At 37.6% G+C, this 21,759-nt stretch overlaps 1 protein-coding gene across 1 annotated transcript in view; it reads left to right on the plus strand.

The window, feature by feature from the left end:
• Positions 1 to 21,759, plus strand: part of LOC128867569 (tyrosine-protein kinase receptor torso) — a 93,615-nt gene that overhangs the window by 54,365 nt on the left and 17,491 nt on the right. The window contains exons 11-12 of the mRNA XM_054108932.1: positions 3,877 to 4,855; positions 19,071 to 19,165. Of these exons, the coding sequence (XP_053964907.1) occupies positions 3,877 to 4,855; positions 19,071 to 19,165 (1,074 nt within the window). The remainder of the gene's footprint in view (positions 1 to 3,876; positions 4,856 to 19,070; positions 19,166 to 21,759) is intronic.

Here is a 21,759-nt window from a genome sequence, read left to right on the forward strand (position 1 = left end):
GGGCATTCACGGGTAATGAAGTTGACAGAAAAGTATCTGTTGCCTAAAACGGTTTCGATTTGCTCTCGAAAAGTCGCCAGATAAGTCGCTAAATCATTTTTGTCGTCAAAACTTTTTTTTTGTCGCCAAGACTAAAGCAAAAGTCGTCAATTCTAGCGACAAAGTCGCTAAATTGGCAACACTGGCGTAAGTTAACTTTAGCGGGCCAAAGGTTCGGCGAAATTAATTAGGATAAAAAGGATTAGAAACGCCCAGCTTTTGGAGTAACAGGCGAAGTTTATTGTTTTACTAAAGCACAACGTAATAGATACTTTCTGCCAAAACCGGCATATTTAATATAATCAATTATATTATCCGCAGAGACAGAAGGTAAGAACGACGAAAGATGTAGCCACTGTTTACGATTCACCACTTGCAAATTTCTATCTGAAATTAACTGAACAACTCTGAAATTTTTTCGAGGTATTCAACATTAATCTAAACTGGTGACATTGATCCAACCAGTGTTAAATTGTACCTACATTAAATCAGCATTACAAGCAGCCGGGGCAAAACGCTGCAGACTGCGCCAAAGAGCCAATTCCACTAACAACTGCATGTGAGTAGGACGAAAAACTGGGAACATTGACATTTCCCGAAAACGTAGTGATAGTTTCCGGTGAATTAATATTAGGCGTTAACGAAGATGAGCTAGCAGCATTTGCAGTACGCAGTTTGAGCAGGCATAGAAAAAAATTGGGGTCGTGGCATTTTTGAATGCAGCAGAGAAAACAATAGAAGACGAAGAAGAACGAGCCTCATTGCTAGCAACAGTGTGTTTATTAGCCGAAACAGGTATCTCAGTATTATCTAAATGAAATGTAGCTGTCAGAGATGTTGGAGGCGAATTTATTTAAACTATATATCAAAAGTGGGCCTTTAATTTTGGCCAAAGTGTGGTGCAACAGTAATTATGTATAACGTACTTGAAAGTTATTTAATTTTATTAAATTAGTCAGTTTTACGAAATTGAATTTTTATTATCCGTTCATTTCCACGCGCATATGAATATTTTAATGCAGCAGCACTCAATAGAGAAATTTAAAGTTTTGTAAGAATCAATTTTGAGTAAAGCGTTGCAGATGCGCGCCCTTCCTGTACTCGTATACTTTCTTGCTTTTGTTTGTTTTCTTTTACCGTTATTCTGTTTTGAAACACATTAAAAGCACACTTTAAAAACACTGCACATTTTTTTGGCCTCAGCAGTAGAAGGCGGAAATTTTTGTCGAATAGTGAAATATAAAACGTGTTAACATAACCCTACTCGTTTACATACATACGTTAAGCGCTCTACAAAAATAATTTGCCATTTTTATACCTGAATTATAAAATTTATTATATATTTAGGACTCCGCCAAAATATTTCGGAAAGGTATTAATGCTTGCGTGACCTGGACCGATTAGAAAATTCAATACTTCCAAAATCGCAAAGTTTTTAAAAATACTTTTTTCAAAACATAACCGCAGATAGTGGAAGAACTTGAGTTTAATACATTTGTTTAAAAATTATTATTACCAGAATCCAAATAACATTTTCAAACCGCAAAAGTATAATATTTTCAACGTTTCTTCTATCAGAAAGCAATCTAGTGGCATTAGAGATGTTTATACTATAATTAGGCTGTCAAGCGAAATGGGAATAAGCCATGCAAATCATCTTGAATGACTCTTGTGGGCTCAATGTTAATCTCCATAATATAATGAATATTGTGACGGGAAAATCTTCGCTTACATAGGTTACGTTAGATGGGGAAGCTCTTACAAATGAGTTAAGTTATATCTCTACATTTCCCTAAAACTTCTCGATATTTTGGTGAACCCAACCGGCCCATCTAGCTAAACTGTGTTTAAACTGTTCAGATCATCGAAGAAGTTGTACCTCAAAATTCAGAAGCGCATTCATCGAAATGCGGAGATCGGACGCTGTCTCTTCCGGACGCCGAATCTGGCGACTATATACTTCTTTCTGAGAACCTCGCACATGTCATTGGTGCCCAAATTAGTAAAACAGTGACTAGTAGCTGATGTAGCTGTATCCTTAACTTGCGAAAACAAGAAGCCCAGTGGGTGTAGCCTACTTAGTAGTAAAAAGTAAGATACTATTGGGTAGTCGAAAAAGTCTTTTCGTATTTTGTCAATAGATGTCGTTGGAGTCAGGTTACATTTTAAGCTTCTCTTAACCAAAAAAAAAATTTAATTCCGAGAAGTTGAAAAAAAGTTATAGCTGTTCAAAAATGAGTGAAAGTAATGAAGAAATTCGCTGTATTTTGAAATTTTTGTATAAAAAAGGGAAGAATGCCACGCAAGCCACCAATGAAATTTGTGAAGTTTACGGAGACGATGCTGTATCAGTTCGTGTAGCACAGCAATGGTTCGCTCGCTTCTGTTCTGGAAATTTCGATGTGAAAGATGCACCTCGATCCGGTCGGCCTATCGTTGAAAAAGTCGATGAAATTATGGAAAAGATTGACCAGGACCGTCACATAAGCTGCCACGACATCGCCAAGGCACTAAACATTCATCATCAAACGGTTTTGAACCATTTAAAAAAGGCTGGTTACAAAAAGAAGCTCGATGTTTAGGTACCACATGAATTGTCTGTGAAAAATTTAATGGACCGAATTAACATCTGCGATTCTTTGCTGAAACGAAATGAAATCGAACCATTTCTGAAGCGAATGGTAACAGGAGACGAAAAGTGGATCAAATACGACAATAATGTGCGAAAAAGATCATGGTGCAAGGGTGGTGAAGTTCAACAAATGGTCGCAAAGCCAGGATTGACGCCTCGAAAGGTTATGCTGTGTGTTTGGTGGGATTGGAAAGGAATTATCCATTATGAGCTGCTCCAGCCTGCTTGAACGATTGATTCTACACTTTACTGTCAACAACTGATGAGACTGAAGCAAGCAATCGAAAAAAATGGCCAGAACTGATCAGCAGAAAGAGCGTCGTCTTCCATCAGGACAACGCTAGGCCACACACATCTTTGATGACTCGGCAAAAACTAGGAGAGCTTGGCTGGGAAGTTTTGATGCATCCACCATATAGCCCTGACCTTGTACCATCGGACTACCATTTGTTTCGGCCAATGCAGAACTCCCATAATGGAGTAAAGTTGGCTTCAAGAGAAGCCTGTGAAAATTACTTGTCGCAGTTTTTCGCCGAGAAACCACAAAAGTTTTACACTGATGGAATAATGTCTCTAGAAGAAAAATGGCAAAAGGTGGTCGACCAAAATGGTACATATTTGGTTTAATAAAGTTCATTATAAATATAAAAAAAATATGAGTTGAAGTTTGATTAGAAATACGAAAAGACTTTTTCGACTACCCAATATATGCAAGTGCCGATATATATGTACATATACTTAAAAAAGTTCAGTGGTTAGAGGTACTTAGGCAGAATTGCATTTGCAGTTGTAGTTATTCACGATGCCGAGCTCCTATTAAAATTTGTGGTGTGAGTTTTGATGTTGTTACACAAATGTAGACACCTGCAGCTTTACTATGCACTACATGCCGGGTGACGACCGCTATTACAAAAACTTCTATATTTTGGTGTTACACACCCACCCCAACCTTACCGCATGGTACTAATCCATCCGACTGCAGCGGCCGCCTTATTGTTTGCGAAATATTGATTTTTCAGTACTGATGTAAAGCAATGACCTACTTTTGGGCTCGGTTCCACACTAATATACGCACTATATCAGTCAGTCGATTTTTCAATATCTACATAAATATGAACATACATACGAGTATATCACCCAGACTTTTCTTCATTCAACTTTCCTCACTTACCTCTCTTTCCGTTTGCGTCTATTTGCTATTGCAGAGATGAATGGAAATATCTGTATGACTTAAATGTGAAATTCAGTAGAGCCTCAGTTAATCGGATGTCCAGTCGATTGGCAAGGCACAGTTTCAAGCAACAGCAAAAGCGGGGACGCCGTAGTACATCACAAACGCATCGCCGCATATGCAGTGATAGCAATAGTAACGGTTGTCATGCTTCATATGACATTGTCGGTAACTATAAGTACAAAAGCAGCAATTTTGGTGGTAGTGGTGTCTTTAACATTGATGATAACATTATTGAGAAGCTTAAATTCAAATACAAAAACCTGAATTCGCTACACCAAAGGTGCGTAACAGAAGCTAAAACAACAACATTTTATCCACCATTTGGTGATACATCGGCGGCAACCACCATGACATCGATCACCACAATAAACGATAGTACACCACCACCACCACCTACACCACTACAATCGCCACAATCTATGGCCGCCGACAATAAATCCTATGGTTACGATGGCATCTGTAGCAACGCATACAAACTTGATAGAGATTTTGTGATCGATGTCAAGGGCAGCCAAATGATTAGCAGCGGCAGTGTTTGTGGTGACAGTGCAACACTGCAGAGTGAAACCGAATGCACTCAGCTGCAGAAACAGAAACGTCACTGCATGTATTTGAAAAACTTCGACTACCACCCAACTTTGTTGAGTAGAGATCAAACGAAGCAGTTACGGACGACAATGGAAGCGATCGAAAACAAATCCTATTTCAAATTTTTGCCCGAAATGGTGAGTGAAGTGGCATTGCGGCAACGCCAATGGCAACGGCGACAAACACGTACTGCTGCACGCAAACGTATATTGGCATTGCAGGACACACAAACTGAAACCAGTACAACAACAACTACTACTACCGACAATGGTGGCAATGATACGCTAAGTGCGGACCTACCGCGAGCACCGTTAAGTACAGCTGATCTGTTAGATATAGCGCGGCAGGTCGCCGTTGGCATGGTGAGTACTGGCATTTAATTGTTTTTTTTTTTTTTTGCAGTTACTCTATTTTTGTTTCACTGTTATGTTGTATGGACATGTTTTAATTAAGAGTTTGCATTTTGCGATTGCACTGAGCCGCCTACATATTGCACTGATGGTCAGTTGATTGCTTTGTGACATAGCCATAAGCACACTGACATACATACATGAGAGGGCGGAAGTACATTGCCGCAAGCTGGTCTAGCGCGCCGACTTTTTTATGTGTGTGAGTGAGGAGGTTTAATGATGTACATTTGTTGCAACCAAGAATATACATACATATGTACATACCATATATAGTATGAGCCCAATTCAAGAGATATTTTGTGTGGTTTATGCCTCTGCTAGTGGGCATACTTTTTTTTGTTTCTGACAGCCACTTAATTGACTTTCTAAATATGATGGTGTTGCCCGTTTCGCCAGATTGATTGTAGTTTGCGAGATAACGGTATTTGAAAACTTCCCTTAAGGCTACTGAAAGCCCATTCGAAACAACCTTACATCATAAGGTCACATCATTTAAATCTTATATATATAAAAATAAAGAAAATATTATAAATAATTGGCGCGTACATTTCTGTAAGGTGTTTGGCTGAGCCCCTCCTTTTATTTGTAGAGTGCGTCTTGATATTGTTCCACAAATGGAGAGTCCTACGGGTTAAAGGTGACTCCGAACGACAAATAGGTTTTATGAAAAGCTTGGCGGAAATACACTCGGAAGTTTGCCATTGCCTGCTGAAAAAATAAATTGATAGCTGACTTCATTGGCAGACGACACAGCATTATTTAAGAATTTTCCTCGAAATGTTTTAATGTAGTCGTTTTAGTCAGCCTTTGATAGCCTTACTATTTATAAGGTTAAATATAGTCTATAAGATAGTATGATTTGGTTTCCAAACATCTTCTTCAGATATTCTGAACTGCATTTTGAACTACTTGATCAAATCAATTTGGTTTAACTAGGAAGGGATATCTCTCAAGAAGGCTTTTAGCTAGTAGCTTTGTTTTAAAGAATAAAGAATACCTGCTACTTTTTTCAGTTTCAACTACTAGTTTTTATTTTATTTTTTTGATGCTACTGACAAGTGATCAGCATAAAAATATACTCGGCACATTCAAACAGATACACTAAGCATCAAAAACACAAAACAGATTTTAACAATGGCTGCCTGACCACAAATGAAAACTTAAAGAATTGAATTTATGCTCAAAATATATAATCTTAATTTATTTATGTTTTAGCAAAATGTAACAAAGATGATTGAATACATTACAAATAGCAGTAATCAGTAAAATTTTACTGATAATGAAATTTAATTTGTATTACCAATAAACTTTTACTGATCTCTGAAAAACATTCCAGCCAAAATATTTGTTTACCAATTTTTTTTACTCATTACTGAAACAAATTGCAGTAAAAATATTTTTCCAGTAATGAATAAAAAATATATTATATAATATTTTTCTGGAATTTTTTCATTAATGACTGATTGTTTGTATTATTTGCTCAATGACCCAACTCTGGTTCACCTTCAACGCTTTGGGGTAGGATTTCCCATTTCAGTGGTACCAGGTAGGTTGTCATGCTGTAGAATCACTTTTTCATGCCTCTCCGTGTATTGCGGCCGCTTCTCGCGCATTGCTCGGCTCAATCGCATCAATTGAAGTCGATACCGATCCCCAGTGATGGTTTCGCTTGGTTTTAACAGTTCATAATAAATAAGACCAACTTGGCCCCACCAAATACAAAGCATAACCTTCGCAGCGTGAATATTCGGCCGAGGCGACGACGTAGAAGCATGGCTGGACAGTCCCCCTTTTTTGCAGTTGTTCACAGGCGAAACAACGACGTTCAACATCCTTTGGTTTTAACTCATAAGGAACCCAAGCCCCCTGTTTCTGAGTCAGTCCCAAAGTATGCAATCGCTTGGAAATGGATTGGCGGCCTAATACTGAAGAAATCTCTTCTTGCGTTTAATACGGATCCTCATTGAGCAATGCCTCCAATTTAGCGGACGGTCGTCAACATTAAAATCACCGTCTTTGAAGCGACGGAAACAATCTCGACCCCTTGTTTCACTTAAGGCCGCATCTTCATAAACTTTTTGTAGCTATCGATGCGCTTCAGCCACCCCCAAAAGCACATGTTTGCCTATTAAGCTCATCTATTCATTTGCTGACAAAAAGGATGCCTAAACGGTTTTTCGGAAGGAATATTTTGATAACTTGTATTGAAACACGGCCATCTCCAACGGATTGTACTTATACACTTTACTTCCTGCCGCTTGTTAAATGTAACTGCGTGAATTTAGGTACAATGCAACTATCGGACCCTGAAGTGCCGATAAGCAGCTGAGCAATTGTTTTCAGTATCAGTGGGTTCCCTTTTTACAAATACCCTGTCTCAATCTGCCTCAATTTCATCACTTGTTTTTAAAGACACTTTTGTATCTAAGTATAATACCATGAGCTCCGTAAACGCATTCCAGTCCGTACGATGATTGTAAAGTGGTCGATTTTACAATTTGTTAGGTTCTCGGTATAATTGGCGAGCGATCAGAAGAGAGCTCAGGTTAAGATTCAGTTGTCAGCATGTTTGGATTAATTTATTTTATTATGTAAATGTCAAGCAAGTCAAGTACTTCCTTAATGTCTGAAGGCCAATGGATGGGTTCTTCTGTATTTAAAAAGTTACAATTTTTACTCTGATAGCGTCAAGTAGTGCGTTTCCTTTGGTTTTTGCTAATCTCGAACCCCACATCATAGTTTTTCCGTTATAAACTCCTACGGCAATACATTTATTTCCAAGCGTTTTAAGGTACATAGTTAGTGTATTGCGTTATTTTGTTGTTGTGCTTCGGAGGGCAGTAAGCAGCTTATATGGTCAACGGGTCTAGAGTGTCATTTACTCGAATCTTCGTTGCTTGAAGATAGTCCATTTGATATTCTTCCATTTTGTTAAACATACAATTTCGTCTCAGTATAATAGCTGTTCCGCCCTGTGTTCTATTGTCAGGGTGATTGGTACATATTATTTTGTAGCTTTTATCATAAAAATTCATTTCAGATGCCAATAATATGTCCATGTTGTATTTGTTAATAAAGGTTTTTGTTTCAAGATTATGTTGATTTAGTCCGTTCGCATTCCATAAGGCCATTGTCATTTTACTTTGCTTGACCATCGATTTGATCGACTGTAGCGGCGCAAAATTTCTAATGCGTTAAAGAAGTTTCCTTATCAAAAAACCATTTAACACTTTTAGAGCGAGATTTCTCGTTTTCATTAGACATTCATTGGTGACCAGGATAGAGATTTCTCGTTTTCATTCCATAACAATAACAATAAACAATTCACTGATTGTTTTCGTTCTAACGGCATTTGTACTGCTATTGAACGTTATCCATTGGGTTTCTAAGTAAGTTTTCAATTCGTTTTTCATTTCGGAGTGATTGGTGCATACATACATTCAAGTGTTTAAATAATCTTAGTAATTATTAATTTTGTTTTAAAGTTGTATACTTTTGTTATGGATTAGGAACGCAGTTTTGCGGAGGACTTTCATTATATTTTTATGAATATTATTTTTATTGCACGCCTCCCACAGTAATTTTCAAGTTTAAAATCACCGGTCATATAGTATATTTCAACAATACATTAGCGGGCGGCAAAGTGTTAAAATAGTACACACAAACGCACATTCATTGAACCCCTTAAAACTCACCAAAGATACAACAAAGTGTACGTAAGAAAATCGCGAAATACCACACAAAAACCGGTTTGGTAAAACTTACCCCCAACATACTAATATTCAAGTACTTTATTTATTTATAATTATTTATAAAATAAAATAAGTACAATATATTAATAAATGCATAAAACGTAGCACGTGCATCGACACCTTCAGCCAACTAACATTCATACTCACATGCATATATCCATACATACTACATATACATGCATAAATCCCTCATAATGAGTTCCTTAATGCTGAATAAATCCACAAATTGCTTGTACTTGCAAAAACTCGTAGATGCTTACTATTGTGCTGACGCGTGATTTTAAGGAATTTCATGACATGTACAAGTAAATCTCCATTATGAAGTGAGCGTGCAAGAGTAAAAATACATACGAATATTATATGAGTTTACGCATGCATACCTAACCATGTGATTTTTTGCATTAATTTAGCAAAATCGGAAAATATACTCACGTTTATTAAATAAATAGAACAGACAGCCTTCGATTTTTCACGATAATTTATAATTTCAATAAATAATTCTTATTATTATTTTTATATAGTGAAACGTATATAATCTCATATTCAGCATATTCACTACCTCTGTAGAATTGAAACACAGCCATCCGTCATTTCTGCGGTTGGTCTTTTGGTCTCGGTCATTTTTTTCGTCATAACATCACAGGCGCTTCAGGGTGCTTCATTTTTTTAGAATTTATTTTAATCGGGTAGCTTACTGTTCTCGTATTTTCTTCCACATAACATATTTTTTTTTGCATTTTGCAATATGTCCTCAAATGTCGTATGCACCATATAGAAGTGCGACAGTAATTGTCGAATTTATTTATTTCTGTCTAATATTAGGCATTAATATTAGATAAATAATTCAAAAGTTTTAATTTAAATAAAGAAAAACATTATTCGGTATTATTTTATATATATGTAATTAGCGCTTACACCCTTTTTGGGAGTTTGACCGAGCTCCTCCTCCTATTTGTGGCGTGCGTCCTAATGGTGTTCCACAAATGGAAGGACCTACAGTTTCAAGCCGATCCCGAACGGCAGATATTTTTTATGAGGAGCTTTTTCATTGAGGAGATACACTCGGAGATTTGCCATTGCCTGACGAGGGGCGCTTTTTTTTCATTTCGGTGACGAACGTCACGAAACGTGCGTCAGCTGTTTAAACCAACGATAATAGCTAAAAAATCACCCGTTAGTTTATTGTAAAAACCAGTTGATGACCTTGAGCTAGTGCTGTGTTTTCTGCAAATTTCTGTATATTCATATGCTGTTACAACATTCATTCTTTTTACAGTTACCGCATAGAAAATTCCGACCACCATGATTAAAACAACATTTTTTTCTTTAAAATCAACTTCTAAATTTCTTTTAACGCACGGAAAAAAGTTAAACGTTAGCATATTTCAAGCTAGTGTGGTAATTTACATGCACCCCCAAAATCATTATTTTCAAATATGCCACCTTAAAATATTTATTTGTACCGCCCGCCTGATTTCAATGAAACACATACTATGTAGGGGCTGTGGCATTTGACATATAGACCAAACTTTGAAAGCCAATATATCTATAAAACTAAATAGGCTAAGGAACTGACACTTGTCACGAATTCACAAATTCGCGGGCTACAACTTTCGATTATTATTTTTTTATGTTTTTATACTGGTTTCGAAGATATGTATGTTTGCGGTTTTATCGCTAAAAGCATGTTCATTTTGTCTGTGAGAGGCATAAATAAGACAAGTGCACTGCACTTTTTTAAATGGGCCGATTTGATTTTGGTTTCTATGTCATAACCATACTAGTATACCCATCAACCGTCACCAGTTAAGACCCTTTTAAACAAATCTGGATCATCATTGGTGTCATTCAACAATGCCTAAGCGACGCTCAAGCGACGTTGTTTTTGGTCAAATTCCGCAATTTTGGAACGAAATTCGCTGCCGCACGCTTCATGGCCATCTTCAAGACGAGTGTGCCAACGTAAAAAAATATGATCTAAAGTCGAATGTACATAGCTCGCGAAATTTGAAAATTCGCCTTATTTTTTGGGCACACCTCGTACAACGTACTTAATCTGAAAAGCGCAGGTATTGAAAAAGGGGGCGCGACACAGCCCACACAAACATAAATCTCACGTTGCGTACAAAATAAACAAATGAATAGAAATTTCAAAATCTTAAAATATTTTTTATGCATCACATTGTATACATAGTTCAATTGAAATTTGATAAAACCTACTGCTCACATTGAGAATTGTTATTGGTCGAATGTTCGATCACGGGCAATACTATTGTAGTTATTATAAAGCCAACACATATTGACAAGTTGCACGTGTGGCATGTACAGGTATGCATACAACAATTTTTATAACAAATAACGTTTTATGATTTAAATGACAAACGAATGCCGTAAAATAAGTGTGCATGAGTACGAGTATGTACAAAAGAATTTTTATTTGTATACAAAACTGTTCACACATAAGATATGAAATGTCCCACATTTGAGAGGAGAATACAATACGAGTAAGGACGTTGGTGTCCTCTGAATAGATTCCTTCCACTGAATGAAACGAATTTCAATAATATAAAATGAAAGCCGCATTTCTGTAAAAAGAGTTTAATACGCAAAAGGTAGGTTTATATCCTCATAATTAATTATATGGCTGAATACCTTCAATAGTGAAAGTTACAACTGGCCGTTCAAGCTCATAACTCAGAAAACTGAAATTGCTCATAACCTTTAAAATCATTATTTATTCTTCTAAATCTGTTTCTATATACAATAAAATGTTTTACGAAAAAAATTTATTTTATATACCCGAATTTAGCTCAGATTGATACATTAAACGCTGTTTTAAATTTTTCTAAACAATATTGATTCCAAATATGAAACCTTTAATTTCACTGAAAATTCAAATATATCGTACTGTAACCTCTGTTGCCTGGCTTAGCACAATTTTATAGAATATAAGATCTAACTTGGAAAATTCGTGCATTTTGATACCACTGAAGAGGGGGGGAAACAGTAAAGGGTAATAACAAATAAACAACCAAACGGTGACTATTTACTGCTATGGCAGCCACTTCGTGCTTATGCTGCAGTTCAGAGAACGAATAATAAACATATCTGCCATTTCCACAGGCAGATGTGAGCCGAGATGCCTAAATCTTAGTCTCGCGAAAGCAGGTTGGGATACTCAGCACAATCGAAGGCTAAGAAATTGTCAGCCTTAATTGTGTCCGATTCATGTGGACGATAGAATCTTGCGGTAATGCAAAGTTCTTTCCCGTCTGGGGTTGGAGAGAACGCAAGTTCTCTCTTTGCACGAATAACCACTTTATGGGCCCTCTGTAGTGCTGGTATGTCATCAGACAGGTAGTTTCCTGTGATATCTAAGTATTCCAATGCGACCAAAAGAAAATCACCCTTTTATTTTCTTTTTATCTATATCTATTTTCCCTTAGCAAAACTATATACATACTATACGAGGTGTGTTCAAAAAGTATCGCGAATTTTGAATTTTCACAGGTTACGTATATTCGAATTTCGATTTTTTTGTGGCGATATGTTGGTACTCATGTCTCTCACTCATGCCGATGAGTTCGGCCATTTTGAATGTTCAGTTAATTGTTGACAACTGATTTGCTTGCACGTGTTTCGACTCGTCTTCGTCTCCAAAGCAACGTTTATCGGTGCTACAAAATGTTCTGAGAAGGTCGAGAACATGTGAACGACGAAAAGCATGCCGGACGCCCGAGCACTTCAATAACAGACGAAGTTAGAGAAGTTGCTGAGTACATAGACATATCGATTGACTCGTGCCATTTGATTTTTTTCAATGATTTGGGCATGAGACGGGTCGCCGCAAAATTCGTACCAAAACTGCTCAATTTCGACCAAAAGCAGCATCGCATAAATATTGCTAATGAGATGTTGGACTCTGTCCGCGACGACCCAAATTTGCTCCAGAGGGTCATAACTGATGATGAATCGTAGGTTTATGGTTATGACGCGGAAACCAAAGCTCAAAAAAAAAAAAAAATCTTCTGTAAGGCGCCGAATTTTCTGGTAGAATTTTCGGGCGTTGTTCCTATTGGCCAGCATCGCAAGCTCCTCACACTCTCGTATTTCGACCTCTCGTTTCTTCTTTCTGATAATACGTCTCTCTTCCTTTCTTAGCTCTCGCTAGCGGTCCCACATGACTGGCGTTGCGCCCGATCGCAGCGTGGCTCTATATGCAGCATCTTTCCTTTCTGCGGCAGCATGACATTCCTCGTCGTACGAACTGTTTTTTCGGGCTCGCCGGAATCCGATTTCCTCTTCGGCGGCGGTACGTAGAGAACGAGAAATGTTGCTCCATTTCTCGTACATGCCGGTTTATTTGGCAGTACTCTCTGTGAGCAGGATTGAGAGTCGAGTGGCGAATCTTCTGGCTGCCTGTTGTGAGTGTAGCTTTTCCACCGCAGTGAACGACAGTACTTGGCGACGAAGTCTCTCTCCCACAACAAATTAGACACCGAATTTGCGCTCCTTTACATGGCAGCTGTAGTAGACGTCGCAAACTCCTAAGTCTTTCTTGCCTTGCCCTGTCCACCGCATTTCTTGAATGGCAGTGATGTCAGCCTTTACTCTCCCGAGGACATCAACCCGCCGGGCAGAAGCATCTTCCCCATTAAAGTATCGGACATTCCAAGTGCATGCCCTCAAATTGTATTCCTTATTTTGTTTGCGGGGGTCGTCATCAATAAAGGAGGTTTTCAGCCGAGGCTTTGTATATCTTTTCATTTGGGGGATTTTTAAGTGGCGGGTCCCAAACCTAGCGCACAACCAGCTATCCCGGGATGCTTCGCCTTCTCACGTTAGCTCACTCCCGAACGGGTGTTCGGAAACTACCCAGAGGATACTTGGGCTAATCCCGGGAGTTGTGAGCTGCTTGAACCATATGTAGAAGAATCGCCCTGGCCACTCCCAAGTAAATAGCTCTAAATTAACCACAAATCAATAACAAATAACATCAATTACAAATAACTTTAAGTTATTCATCATCATCAGATAACGAGAGATATTCGAGTTTACAGCCAACTGTTAGTGAAATTGGTAGTCAGTTTCTATATTCTTTTATACATATCTTTAAATGTTCACATTTTTATGACACCATAATAGCCCGCCGTAGTCAATTCATGCGTGGCTACCATTCGGAAGTCTACCGGTTCGAACACCAAATGATAGAAAACGGTTTTTTTAATTGCGGTCGCCCCTCGAGAGGCAATGGCAAACCCCCGAGTGAGTTTCTGCCATAAAAAGCGCCTCATAAAAAACCATTTCCTTCGCACGTGCATATGAATGTATATTTTTTAACATAGAAGCGAACAGCTTAATTTAGAATGGGAACAAAACACCGCTCGGGTCTCATTTCAAATTAAATAATAATTTGTACTTATGTATGTATATTCAAATATAAAATGTAGGATTTATATCAGTTTAAATGATTAATGAGAATAATTTATACATAAAAAAAGAAGGATTTCATGCGCTCTCGCTGGCAGATAAATTTTGGGAATTTACCTAATGGTAAATGGAAGCGACGCAAATGAGTTACGTATCGAGGAAAAAAGGTAGAAAAAGAAGGTGATAAAGTAAATAAAACAAAGAAAAGCTTAGGATGTGCACATAAATTACAAATAAATTTGTGGGTTCATACTTTATATCTACATACATATGTAGTGAAGCGTTAGGTAATGCGGTCATACATTGCGGATGAGTAACACATCAATAGCTTGTGTATACAGTTTTACAGTACCCACTTAACACAACTTTTGCTGAACTATTCAACGCAGTATTGCGTTTAAAATGATAAGCTTTCCTTATTAAACCAATTTGAACTTATATGGGTGCGGGTAATGCGGATCGCCTACTGACATCACAGTAATCGGCATAGAATCGACTGATTTGTCTCATTTTGTATGAAAACTGGCATATTTTCGGTATTTCGACCATTATATCGTGTTACTAGCATAAAAATATGCAGTAGTGAAAAAAATGTAAAACTCTAAACGCAGAAATATGGAGAGTATGGAAAACCCGCGAATGAAGCCGAATATTAATGACACGAAGGCACTATTGTGCCATTGGGAGCAGAAGTGGGCCATTTAGAACCGAGTACGTAGTTTTTCGCCCTGACTATGCTGGGCCTCACCAGTGGTGAACTGGTTAAACATTTACCGCCTTCGCTTGTCTCAGTCAAGGAAGAATACTCTGGTTTACTTCAGAGTATATATATAATTGGCGCGTACACCCTATTTGGGTGTTTGGCCGAGCTCCTCCTCCTATTTGTGCTTTGCGTCTTGATGTTGTTCAACAAACGGAGGGACCTACAGTTTCAAGTCGACTTCGAACGGCAGATTTTGTTATGAGGAGCTTTTTCATGGCAGAAATACACTCGGAGGTTTGCCATTGCCTGCCGAGGGGCGACCGCTATTAGAAAAATATTTTTCTTAATTTTGGTCTTTCACGGAGATTCGAACTGACGTACTCTCTGTGAATTCCGAATGGTAATCCCGCACCAACCCATTCGGCTACGGCGGCTTCAGCTGAAAGTAACATATATGAAATTGGCTTGATTTTGTCCCGATAACAACAGATGAACATTCCTTTTTTTTTGACAATAAATCTTTTTTTTTGAATAATGTATTCATTGATGTGCAACCGTAATAAGGCTATATTTATAATCCGATTTGCAACAACTGTATGTATTTCTAGCAAATAAACAAGTGATGAATTCGATGCGAAGCAAATTTTCTATACACACTCACTTTCATTCAATCGCCCAGAATTGTGGGAAAAAGTTCATGGCTTTTGCATCATTATATTGCACCTGCTCACTCATCTTTGCTTGTGAGAGATTACTTAGCCAAAAACAACACCGTTATCATACCAAAACCACTGTCTTCACCAGATTTGGCCTCCTGCGACCTTTTCCTGTTCCCAAGATTGAAGAGACCCATGAAAAGAGGGCGTTTGCGACGATTGAAGAGATAAAAACCAAATCGCTGAGAGAGCTCAAGGACAACCAAAAAGTGCATACCAGAACTCCTTCGAGGATTGGAAAACAACGCTGACACAAATGTATTATATCTGAGGGGGACTACTTTGAATGAGATAAAATAGAAATTGATGAATAAATAAATATTTTTTGAGAAAAATGAAAATTCACCTTATTTTTTAAACACACCTCGTATACACTGACATCAAGCAGCGATAAAGACAATAAACTCATATAAAACTTTATCGTAAAATGTTTTTAAAAGCAAGGAAGCCATAGGGGAGACTGACCACATCTATTGGGTACCCGTACATAAGGACATTGCAGGAAATGAAATTATAGATGAGATTGCCAAAAGCGCAGTTTACATGCCATTTGAACCAGAAAACGATAATATTAAAACCTTAAAAAACTATCTACAATTACATCGTTGCGGACATGAAAGGACGCATAGGCCGGAGGTGGAACAACCTGGCTTCTTGGGAAACCGCGAAAATCATGTCTAAACGGAATGCAGATAAATACGACAGATTCGTACTAGCTCTATCTCGAAAAGAAAAAATTATCGTAGGTATACTGACAGGTCACAATTTCTAGCGTCATATGCATACAAGATAGGAATTCCAAATAATGATAACTGCAGATTTTGCAATGAACTGGAAGAGAGGAAAACTTTAGAACACCTTCTATGTTCGTGCCTTGCGTCAGCTAAAACGCAAATGAAATGCTTAGGAGCTTTACAATACGAAATATTGTATATATCGCGGGATTAAAGCTTCAGAGCTTACTTAAATTCGCAAAAGACGCAGACTTATTACAAGATGTCTACTATAGAGAAGCGTAAAGGTACCATTAATGACCGATAGGTAATGGCTTTCAATCAGCCAGGTCAACCTAACCTAAACTAACCTAACTAATTCAACATTTTTTGTCTATTACGAGGGGTGCCTTTTATATGTCGGGATTAGAGAACAAAAACAAATTTTAATCAACGAAAATCACTGTATTGTTTTTCAAAATATTCTCCATGAAGATCTATACACTTTTGCATGCGTTTGAACCAATTGTAGAAGCACTTTTGCCACTCTGAATGAGGTACCTCCAAAACATGCATTCTGAATGCCGCAACCGCTTCTTCAGGTCTCGAAAAACGTTGACCTCTCAGTTTGTTTTTTACGTACGGGAATAAAAAGAAGTCATTCGGTGCCAAGTCAGGACTATACGGCGGATGGCCCATTAATTCGATGTTTTGGGTGCTCAAAAATGCAGTTGCTTGAGCCGATGTGTGAGAGCTCGCATTGTCCTGGTGAAGAGTGATCCGTCTTTGGCGATGGGTTTTCCTAATTTCTTGGAAGACAACTGGCAAACAAATGGTTGTGTACCACTCAGAATTTACTGTTCTGCGTTGTTCTAGTGGTACGGTTGCGGCCTGTCCAGTTTTTCCGAAAAAACAGGCGACCATTTGCTTGGAAGTGCTTCGTGCGCGAACAACTCTTGTTGGATTTGGCTCATCTTAAAACACCCATACAGTCGACTGCTGTTTACTTTCGGGCTCATACGCGTAAATCCATGATTCATCACCTGTCACGATGTCATAGACGTGTTTCGAAGCCCCGCAATCGTATTTATTGAGCATTTCCTTCGACCAATCGACACGAGCCGTTTTTGAGCGATTGACAAATTGTGTGGGATCCAACGCGAACAAATTCTTTTGACGTCAAATGTTTATGCAATATTGAATGTATGCTGGTCCCACTAATGCCTAAGATTGTCTCAATCTCACGATAGGTCACATGACGATCTTGCAATATCAGTTCGCGCACAGCATCAATGGTTTTCGGAACAACAACTGATTTTGGACGACCTTCACGAAATTCGTCTTGGAGTGAACTACGACCACGATTGAATTCACCATACTATCGATAAAGACTGGTCCTTGATGGAGCTTCATCGCCAAAAAATGAATTAAGTTCATCCATGCAATGTTGCTGAGTTAATCCACGTCGAAAGTTGTAAAAAATAATCGCACGAAAATGTTCACGATTTAATTCCATTTTTGGACCGAGATGAATCTTTTAAGTTACTGTAAACAACACAAATAGCGCTGGTATTTCAAAACGTTCTGAGTACGTAAAAGCCAAAAAATGTCAAACTTTGCGATACAGCTGTCAGTTGCCAGATTGCAACACCAGGGTTGCCAAATCCCGATATATAAAAGGCACCCCTCGTATAAACTAGTTTGTAATATAATGAAACATTAATGCAGGGGCTGAGCAGTTGATGTTTTGTACATAGAAGGCCAAATATTTCAACTGTAGAGCAAACTAATAATAAAGTAGCACAGTACTAGTAGGCTAGACTGCAAGGTTCAATTGTTGTGATTTGTAAAAGTTTTCTGATTTATTATACATACATACATATGTGTGCATTATATGCAGGAAATGCATCAATTTAGTGAAATAGCTTTCCTTGCTTGTGATATAGAAATATGCAAACAGGTATATATGTATGTGTGTGTCGTCATGTTTTTGCCAACAAAAAAGCCAATAACAAAGCAAGAACAACCAAAGCATGCGTAGAAATACCAATCAATTTCGTTTCTATAGCAGTCAGGAAATGAAAATCTATTATGACTATGTATGTATATATACATTAGGGCGGGTCGATTTAAAAATCGCTCATTGCTCTGTGAAAATCGTATTCTAGGGATCAAAATAAGAAACTTTACCGAAGGAACCATACCTCTAAAACGAATGCTGATGTCCTCCAATTTGGGTCGAACGAAAAATCCCACGTTGACCCATTTAGAGTGCTCCAATCGAGTCCAAATGTATGACCGACCCCCACTAACCGATCCACCCATGTCAGTGGCACACCCCCTGGAACTCGTCTGGGGGGTTCTCCATAAAATCATTTCAAAATATCACCATTTTTGGCCTTTACATGAGAAAATAAATTAAAAAGTTCGACCCAAATTGGGGGACATCAGAATTCGTTTTAGAGGGATGGTTCCTTCGGCAAAGTTTCTTATTTTGATCCCTAGAATATGATTTTCACAGAGCAATGGGCGATTTTTTTGCCTCCCCACAAATCGACCCGGCCTAATATACATACATATATGATACTTGTATTCATATTCGTTACACATATATGTATATGTACATACAAATAAACAAATACTAATGTGTGTAAGAGCAAAATTTATTTATGAGTTAACAGTTTAATTTCCCATTGAAATGTTTACTTCGGACTTTTGCAAAACGTAGCGCGGCAACAAAATGTGTTTTTTTTTCAAATTTACTGAATTTAGTTTATTTCAAAATATTGCCTACTCATTACTGTGTATTGTAAGTACTACTAATCCTACTTTACATACTTTTTATTTTTCCAGGAATTTTTAGCGAAGAATAAAGTAGTCCATCGTGATTTGGCTGCGCGAAATGTGCTCGTCGCACCGGATCGAACCATTAAAATTGCCGATTTTGGGTAAGTGGCTAACTAAAATACATATTTACCTGTGACTACCTATACTTAGTCCATTGCATTGCTAGCACTTGTACAACTTTTTGAAAGCAATAACAATACTTATGTACCTATGTTCACTTGAGACTGTTATTATTTGGAATTTGTCTGAAAATAATGCAAATTTACCTAACAGCATACACATGTACTCATGTTGGTAACGAAGAACGCACATGCAAATGATTCAATCACCTCAAATATCAAAAAATAGTTATCATGAAGGTACCTTGATACGGTCAAATCAGCTTCAAATTTTCTTCAACCTCAACTATGTTAGTAAAATGGTGACTGGGAGTTTTGTATTTTGATTGACTAGACTAAGATGTGTGTTTCAATATCTGATAAAATTGGGCACTCAACTGAAACGAAAATTCGAAATACGAAAGAACAAAGTGTTTCCGTATTCTGTATTTACACTAGAAATTAATATTTACTGAACTTTTTCGAGTATTTGCGGGGCTACAAAAGATTTCTCTAGCACAGATAACAATTATTTGAAGGAAATCTGAAGCCGATTTTAGCATACGAGGTGTGTTAAAAAAATAAGGTGAATTTTTACATTTCTCAAAATATATTTATTTATTCATCAATTTCTGTTTTATCTCCTTGAAAGTAGTCCCCCTCAGATATAATACACTTGTGCCAGCGTTTTTTCAATCCTCGAAGCAGTTCTGAAATGCACTTTTTGGTATGTCCTTGAGCTCTCTCAGCTATTCGGTTTTTATCTCCTCAATCGTCGCAAAACTCCCTCTTTTCACGAGTCTCTTCAATGTTGGGAACAGGAAAAAGTCGCAGCACTGCGTACGAACTTGTGGTAAGAACTCCATATGCACACAGTTATGACCTTTCTAAGCAAATCTGGATAATCGTTCACATCATACAAACAATTACTGAGCGATGCAATTTTGAAACGAACTTCGCTGCAACACGCTTCATACCCAAAATTTCCGAAAATATTATCATACATGGTATGAGCCAACCAATATGCCGACATCTTCAGCAACTTCTCTAATTGTGATTTGACTATTCTCCATAACAATTTTCTTCACTTTCTCAATATTTTCTGCGGTTTTTGATGTGCTGTGGTACCCAGAGCGAGCAACGTCATTTACATATTCTCGACCTTCTGTGAAAAACTCGTACCACTTGAAAACATTTTTTTGATTCAGAGTACTCTCACCGTATGCCATTCTCAACATTTCAAGTGTTTTTCAGCACTTAATTCCATTTTGACGTGATAACGTCTTATAATTCGATTTAGCCGACTGCACGCATGAAAAAATGTGTCGTTACCTTGCTCATTAGTGTTACCTTGCTCCTTAGTGTTACCTTGCTCATTTGTCGTTACCTTGCTCATTTGTCGTTACCTTGCTCATTGCCGTTACCTTGAATGAACTGCAAGCGAAAGCGCGGAACGAACGACAAAGAGCACAATCGGCCCCCGCGTTCGGCAACGTTCGACGTCTGGCTCTCTCCTACTTGAGTGAGCATATATATGTATGTATGTGTATGTATATGCGCATTTGTATATAAATTCACATATTTGTATTTGCATATGCCTTCTTCCTGTGTGCATGGTAATGAACCATTTCTCTGTTGAGAATAGGACGATGATAGAAAAAGTAGAAAATGAAAGGGAGTGTTTCGAGTGTAAAGTGTCTTGAAAAAGGCAAATCGATGATGGTGCATCTTAGTGTTGTTGACTTATTAACGTCTGATGCACAATCGAAATTGAAGATATCTTTCATGAATTTGATAAATGTTTCGTCATTTTTCACGTTTGTGTAAATGTAATTTGACCTATTCCATTGCAATTCCATTTACCTCCTCCTCTATATCCATACAAAATATCTATCAAACAAATAAAATTAAAATTTTGTTTTAAAAATTGCAACCATTCCATCAATATTTTCTTATGACGTTGTCACGTTAAACTATCGTCAGTAAACCGACTTTACAGACAACCTCTTTTTTTACACAAAATTTGATACAACGTAATAGATCCATTTTTTTCGATAGCAGAAAATCACCGAACACACAAAATACTTGTCTTATTTATACCTCTCACAAACAAACTAAACATGCTATATTGCTAAAGCCGTGAACATATCTTCAAGACGAGTGTACCAACATAAAAAAAATAAAAATCGAAAGTCGAATATACGTAGCCCGCGAAATTGGAAAACTCCCGTTGTTTTTTGAACACACCGCGCATATTTATGCCTCAAGAATCTTCGTATATTAGAAATGGAAAAGTTTGCTTGTAGCTTACGCGCTCCTATACCATTGCTTCGATTATGATACAATTTTAGGTAAATCTGAGAGGGATTATGAGTTTGTTTCACTTTACTAGGCTGCGTCACCCAATTAAGTTTATATTCAAAGCATACCTCAGGAAAAAAAATATGCGTTCTTTTTTAACTTAACCGATTTCTTCTATCTGCATAACGGTATCAATTTTGTGATTTGATTCCAAATGCAAAATACTTATTTAACCTTCATTCTTAGTACCGTCACTATAAATTTGTGATCGGACCCATATTTGGCTTAAGAAATAA

The sequence above is a fragment of the Anastrepha ludens genome, chromosome 6, assembly GCF_028408465.1.
Source record: "Anastrepha ludens isolate Willacy chromosome 6, idAnaLude1.1, whole genome shotgun sequence".
NCBI lineage: Eukaryota > Metazoa > Arthropoda > Insecta > Diptera > Tephritidae > Anastrepha > Anastrepha ludens.